This window comes from Sesamum indicum, unplaced genomic scaffold (assembly GCF_000512975.1).
Source record: "Sesamum indicum cultivar Zhongzhi No. 13 unplaced genomic scaffold, S_indicum_v1.0 scaffold00196, whole genome shotgun sequence".
NCBI classification, from domain to species: Eukaryota; Viridiplantae; Streptophyta; class Magnoliopsida; order Lamiales; family Pedaliaceae; genus Sesamum; species Sesamum indicum.
Window position 1 is genome coordinate 57,695 of NW_011628091.1, and position 7,531 is coordinate 65,225.

A 7,531-nucleotide genomic window follows, 5' to 3' on the forward strand; every position below is an offset into this window, starting at 1 on the left:
GCGACCCCTATGTTGTAGGAGACAGTGAAGAGGCAATTGTTCGAAAGCAGAGAGCTTCGATGGGTATCTGGGGAAGCAAGTCAGCAGGAGTATTGAAGTCGAAGACAGGTGCCATCAGAAGCGGGCTCCAGCAGCCAGATTCGAGCCAAAGCAAGAGAGCCGGTGATATCCCAAGCTGAGGTTGAGAGTGTTCGAAAACAGATAAAGCTTCTGGGTAAATAGATTGATGAATTGAAGAAGCGAGAAGAGATAGTTACACATAACAAAAATTCTCCATTCAGCAATTATATATTGACTCATGTGGTAGAACCAGGGTTTAGAGTACTCGACTTACAAAAATATGATGGAATGAAGGATCCTCGCGAGGACATAGCTGCGTTTGAACTGGTGATGAATTTATACGGGCAATCGGCTCCTATTATGGCTAAATTATTTGTTACTACTCTTGCAGGGAAGGGACAGGAGTGGTTTACTAGCTTGCCCCGTGGGAGTTTTAGGTCGTACGAGCAGCTTATCCAAAAATTCTTTTTCCATTTTTTCAGTAAGAAGAAGCAAAAGAGGTCGGCTACATACCTGTTCAGTATACGCCAGAGGGAAGAGAAGACCTTGAAAAGCTTCATGGGGAGATTCAACAATGAAACGGTGGAGGTTTAGGATCTGCGAATCGATATAATGGTGAGTATTTTTATACATGATTGAAGAAAGGCCCATTGACCCCCTGTTGATGTACAACAGTTGATGGCTTTGGCGCAAAAATATATTGATGAAGAAGAGATGAATGCTTTAAAAGACTCTGAGCGTCGAGAGAGAGAGCAAGTATACCACCGGCCTCAAGAAGCCAGAGAACGTGGTGGAATGCGAACGAGAAATGATAAGCCAAGGGAGCCGAAATATCAGCCCAAATATCACAACTACACTCCCTTACCTGTAACACGAGAAAAAGCTTTGATGCTGGTAGAGAATGTTGATTTGCTTAAATGGCCTAGACATACCAGGTATACCTCTTCTAATAAATTTTCTAACAAGTACTGCAAGTTTCATAGCGAGAGGGGGTACGATACCGAAGAATGCTTTTAGCTGAAAGACGAAATTGAGGCTGGTAAAACAGGAATATTTCTGTGATCGAATCCCTAGTGGATGTAAGGTGGGGAGAGACAAAGTCGGAAGAAGTCGGTCAAGAAGTCAAGATCGCAATCCGGGCCCTGCTAAAATGGAAAAAGCTCTAGCAGACAGAAGTAATGCTCCCACAAAAGGAGTAATATATGCAATTGCTGGGGGCTTGAGTGCAGGGGACTCGCAGAGAACTAGGAAAAGGTGTGCGAGAACGTTGGGGTCAAGCAAAGAGAGGGAATTTGTGCTAAAAGTCGAAGAAGAAGAAGCTATTTCCTTTAATAGTTCAGACCGACCTGTGGATAGTGAAGCTATGAACGATCTGATGGTCATCAAGTGGGATATAGCGAATTTTACTGTTCATAAGGTGTTGGTCGATAGCGGGAGTTCAGCAGATATTATATTTAAGAGCGTGATTGAAAAAATGGGGCTTGAGAATGCTCATCTTGAATTGGTAAAAACTCCTGTTGTCGGATTTGGAGGAAGTGAAGTCACGTCGCTAGGTGTGATCGAATTGCCTATTTCTATGGTAGTGGAGCCAAAACGAAGAACTTTGACGGTAAAATTCTTATAATGTCATTTTGGGAAGGCCAGGATTAAATCTATTTCTAGCAGTTATCTCCACATATCATATGAAGATGAAATTCCCTAGCGAGCATGGAATTGGTGAGGTGATTTGCGACCAGAAAAAAGCATTTCAATTTCAGTGAGAGGAGAATATGGGCAAAAAAAGAGAAGAGTCGGAGAAGACGCTGAGCCCCGGCCATATGAAGCGGATCATATGGAACCTAGTGAGGAATACAAGGCAGTCCAGCTGGTGGAAGGGGATCAAAGTAAAACCACGAGAATGGATTCGAAGATGGGATAGGCGGAAGCGGCCATGGTCGAATTTTTGCTAAGGAATGTGGATATGTTCGCATGGAGCCCATCAGACTTAAAAGGCATCAACCCAGAAGTGATCGTACATAGGTTGAATGTTAATCCCACGGTACGACCAGTTCAGCAGAAGAAGAGGTCGTTTGGGATTGAGAAAAATAAAATCATACAGCAGGAGGTGAGTAAACTGCTTAAAGCCGGATATGTCTCTAAGGTTCAATATACTGAATGACTTTCTATTATGGTCCTCGTCCCTAAGGCGTCGGGAAAATGGCGTATGTGCACGGATTTTAAGGATTTGAATAAGGCCTGCCCGAAGGATCCGTACCCCCTACCTAGGAATGATGTCATGGTTGACTCAACAACAGGTTTTGAAATGTTTTCAATGATGGATGCCTATCAGGGATATCATCAGATTTATATGGCTAAGGAAGATCGTGAGAAGACATCTTTCATTACTGATGGTGGTATTTACTGTTATAACGTCATGCCTTTTGGTGTAAAGAATGCAGGTTCAACTTATCAGCAATTAGTGAACAAGATGTTTCATGAGCTGATGGGGAAAATCATGGAAGTGTACGTGGATGATATGCTGGTTAACAACAGAAGGTCATAAGATCAGCTTAAGCATCTAGAGCAGGCATTCAATACCATGAGGTCGTATGGAATGAAGCTGAACCAAGAAAAGTGTACATTTGGAGTAGGAGCTGGTAAATTGTTAGGATACATGGTCAGCAAACGAGGAATTGAAGCTAAACCAGAGAAGATTCAGGCCATTATAAGCCTGCGTTCGCCGACCACGATCAAGGAAGTGCAAAAGTTGACGGGTAAGATCGCTTTATTAAATAGATTCATTTCTCGATCTACAGATAAGAGTCTACCTTTCATTAAAATTTTGAGAAAAATAAAAAATTTTGAATAGAATGAAGAGTGCGAAAAAGCCTTGCAAGATCTCAAAGATTATTTGGTGAAGCCTCCGTTGTGTGCTAGTGCGGGAAGAAGGGGGAAATCAGAATCCCATGTATTATTTTAGTAGAATGTTGCAAGGAGCCGAATCGAGGTACTTGGAGATGGAGAAATTGGCACTCGCATTGGCTGTGACGGCAAGAATACTGCGGCCGTATTTTCAATTGCATAAGCTGGTGGTGCTCACAAACCATCCCTTGAAGCATGTAATGTCACGACCAGAAGCCTCTCGAAGGTTAATTAAGTGGGCAGTCGAGCTCGGTGAGTATGACATTGATTATCAATCCAGAACAGCACAGAAGGCACAAGTTATAGCGGACTTCGCGATAGAGCTATCTAGCGATCCCGAAGAACAGAATTGCAAATGGATGTTACACGTAGATGGATAATCGAATGCCAATAATGAAGGAGCTGGAGTATTAATCCAGGGACCTAAGGGAGTGGAGATCGAAGTCGCAGCCCGTCCGTCTTTCCCTCTCACGAACAATAAAGCTGAATACGAGGCGTTAATTCTGAAGTTAGAGCTTGCATATCAAGCTGGAGCCAGAGACCTAGAGGTTTTCACAGACTCCTAGTTGGTCGATGACTTCATACAGAGATGTTGTTAAGAGATGGATGGGTAAATCCAATAAATGCTCTATCCTGCAAGTGCCGAGGGTGGAAAATGATAAAGCAGATGCCTTATCAAAATTTGGAGCCAATTTCAGGAATAAAAAATCGGAATTTAACAACTTTAGTGCATGAAAAATTGGCTATCACAGAAAAGATGGAGGTACAAATGGTATCCGAGGTCGGGTCGTGGAAAGACGAAATAATGAGGTATCTAGAAGATGCAACATTACTAGATGATCCGATTAAAGCAAAGAGATTGAGATTTCAAGCAGCATGCTTCACCATATTATCTGGACAGTTGTATAAACGAACAGTCGATGGTCCTCTTTTGTGGATGAGGAGAGAGCTAAATACATGATGCGCGGATCCATGAAGGGAGCTGTGGGAATCACTCTGGTGCTAGATCATTAGCACAGAAAATTATACGCCAAGGATATTTTTGGCCCACGATGGCCAAAGACACGAGGGATCTAAAAAAGTGTAAGAGCTGTCAGAGATACGCATCTTTGATACATCAACCAACGACCTCCATTGAGCCGATCAAGATAGCTTGTCCTTTAGATCAATGAGGAATAGACATCGTGGGACCTTTCCCCCCTGCTCAAGTCCAAAAGAAGTTCACATTATAGTAGTAGAGATTTTCTCTAAATGGGTCGAAGCAGAGGCGTCTCGGAGAAAGAAGTTATCAATTTCATTTGGAAGAATATTATTTGTAGGTTTAGGATGCCTAGAATCCTGATTTCTGAGAATGGAACTCAATTTCAAGGGAGGAAGATCACTGAATGATGCATGGAGCTCAAGATAGCACAACATTTCACGGCAGTCGCTAATCCTCAAGTTAACGGGCAAATAAAGGTGACTAATAGAACCATCTTGCAGCACTTAAAAACACGATTGGAAAGCAAGGGGTCATGGGTTGAAGAATTGCCAGGTGTTCTTTGGGCTTAGCGCACTACACCACCAATGGCAACAGGTGAGACACCATTCTGTTTGGTTTATGAAACTGAAGCTATTATTCCTGCAGAGATCGGAGAAGTGTCCCAGCAGGTGCTATGTACGATTTGGAATCAAATCAGAGTGAACGAAGCTTCGAACTAACTGTGGTAGAGGAAAACAGAGATGCTGCATATGCTAGAATTCTACATCACAAGGGACTAATCATGAGAAATCATGATAGAAAAGTACGACCAAGGCAGTTACAGGTCGGAGATCTAGTGCTTAAGAAAGTAGAAACTTTGAGGCATGTGGGAAAACTTGATCCACCTTGGGAAGGTCCATATAAGGTGATCGAAATCAGGAAGAAAGAGATATATAGATTGCAGGATATGCAGGGTCAGAACTTACCTCGACCATGGAATATTCAGAATTTGAAGAAATTGTTTACGCATAAGTTAGAAGAGATCGCTTACTTTGTGCCTGTGAAAGGCCATCCACCTCGCCCATGATGACGGATTTCTTATTCTAGTGCCTGTGAAAGGCCATCAACCTCGCCCATGATGACGAATTTCTTATTCTGGTGCCTGTGAAAGGCCAATTACCTCGTGGAAAAAGATCGCTGACAATGTGCCTGAGAAAGGCCAATGAATTACCAAGTATAAGGAGATCGCTCGACACGGGCTGGCAAAAGATCATCCTTTAAACCCGTTAGAAACTTATGTCATTCTAGAGCCTGAAAAAGGCCTTTCATTTGTATAAAGAACGAATTCTCTCTTCTGAGCCTAAGAAAGGCCATATTTTCGTATACAATATCTTAGTATGATAATCATATCAAGTTTTATTTTCTTTATTACTGTTTTTATTTTGGTCTGGAGTAACATAATGCCAACTGAAAAAGAGGCAGTCAACCGTGCTATCTGAAAAAGATGCACTCATAATGCCAACTGAAAAAGAGGCATCCAACCGTGCGATCTGAAAAAGATGCACTCATAATGCCGACTAAAAAAGAGACGTCCAACCGTGCGATCTGAAAAAGATGCACTCGTAATGTTAATTGAAAAAGAGGCATCCAACCGTGCAATCTGAAAAAGATGCACTCATAATGCCACCTGAAAAAGAGGCATCCAACCGTGCGATCTGAAGAAGATGCACGATAATGCCAACTGAAAAGAGGCATCCAACCGTGCGATCTGAAAAAGATGCGTTTATGTATGCTAGTTGAAGAGGAAACATCTAAATATGCGAATTAAAAAAGATGCATTCTCCATAGATTGACAAATTTGAATAAGGTTACATCATGAGTCATGACTATCTCAAATCAAAAATTAAAACAGTCAAAAAGTAATACAGTTCCATGTTCGGCCCCATACTACAAAAACTGAGCATCACGTTCGATCTGATTGAGCAAAACAGAGAATTCATCATCTCCAGGAGCTTGCTCATCGGGATATGGCTCGATATTTCCATCTAAAGTAAGATCTAGTCGGTTGCGATCAAAGGATTCTGCGAAACCACCTAAAGTATCAAGCTGCATCTCACAGGTCTTGAATCCTTTGTTGAAGAAGTCATCAGATTTTATCTAAACGGCTATCTTAAAGGAGGCAGATTTCAGGAAATCGCGAGCTATGGGCACACGCGAGCTGGAGAGAATGTTTCGATGTTCCTCAAGAGTTATCCGATTAGTCTTTCCTTCATCTAAACCTTGCTCGTGGCTGATCCGAAAACCTTCTTTATGGCCCTCTACCAAACAGACTTCCCGTCCAGCCTCGATACCCTCTTTCTTGCCTTCAGATAGCGCGTCCTCTCTAGCCTTAGAGGTCTGCACAGCTTGTGCTGACAGTTGATCTTTCAACTTTTGTACTTCGGCACTTAAAGCTTGCACCTCAGCAGCATGTGTCGTTTCGATCTTCTCCTTCTCCGCCATCTAAGCCAAGAGATATCTTATCTTCTACTCAACCACCATTTGAATCCTGTGGTAGCTCGTGCATTTCATAAATAGACCCCAAAATAATCTAGCCATCTGCAAAGACGAGCAATGAGAGGATGGAAATTGAGTATATAAAGAAAGAAAAGGGTTCATTACCTGCATCAGGGTATGGGCACCATGTTCCTCTAATCGAGTAGGAGCATTCATCAATAGGGAAACCTGGTCGCAGGAAAGGATGCATGAGTCGAATAGATCCCAAGAATCTTGTCCTGGCTCATTGAAAAGGACGGAGCTATTTGCCGATATGTTCCATTTTGGGACAAGACGATCGCCCTTTAGCTCAGAAGAAAGATGATTCTTACCTTTCAGTTCCATCTTGGTTTTTTCCCAACAAGAAGCTATCCGTACGAGCCTTAAGTAGTTCTCAAGTTCCTCTTGTTCTTCAGCTCGATCAACAACTTCTTTAGCCATCCTGCTCTGCGATCTTGTTCTATGACCTCTACTGGATTTTGAAGAATTTGAAGATTTCGAGGATCCAAAAGGTTTAGCAGGGCTCTTACCTTTGCCCTTATGCTTATGATGATTCCTTTTCCTCTTTTTTGACTCTATAACCTCATCGTTCGAGCCATCTGGACCTTCATCTTGATCAACGTTTTGAACTTCACTCTGATCGTCATCGAGATTTAACTCCAGGTCCTCTGAGTTGTATTCATTTTGAAGGATAGGAAGTGGCGGAGTCTCCTTGCTATTGATCTGGATAGGGTTAGTCGGCATTGGACTCTGGCTACTACCTATTAGGCTACCCGGGATCGGCCCACGAACAGGGGAAGGGGTCGAAGAAGTGTTGACAGCGGGGACTACAGGCCCCCCTCTAGCTTTATTCTGTATTGATTGAAGTCACAGGGCAAGGCAGGAATTCATGACTATTTCGTCTGCAAAACATGGAAATTGTGTAAGCGATTAGAACACAAAGAATAATCACTTCAGCATCAGATAGAGAGGTCACCTAAAGTTTCCAGAATGTGGAGGGGTGCTGGAGATAAACGAGCAAGTCGTAGTGCCTTCTAGATTAAAAGCTTCTTCAGATCGTATTTATAAGCCGTA

The 7,531-nt window shown here is 42.6% G+C and overlaps 1 protein-coding gene across 1 annotated transcript; it reads left to right on the forward strand.

The window, feature by feature from the left end:
• Nucleotides 1-348: 348 nt before the first annotated feature.
• On the forward strand, nucleotides 349-1,684 carry LOC105179733. The gene is made up of 3 exons (XM_011103378.1): nucleotides 349-648; nucleotides 736-995; nucleotides 1,135-1,684. The coding sequence occupies exons 1-3, from the start codon at nucleotides 349-351 to the stop codon at nucleotides 1,682-1,684; spliced, it is 1,110 nt and encodes a 369-aa protein (XP_011101680.1).
• Nucleotides 1,685-7,531: the final 5,847 nt, after the last annotated feature.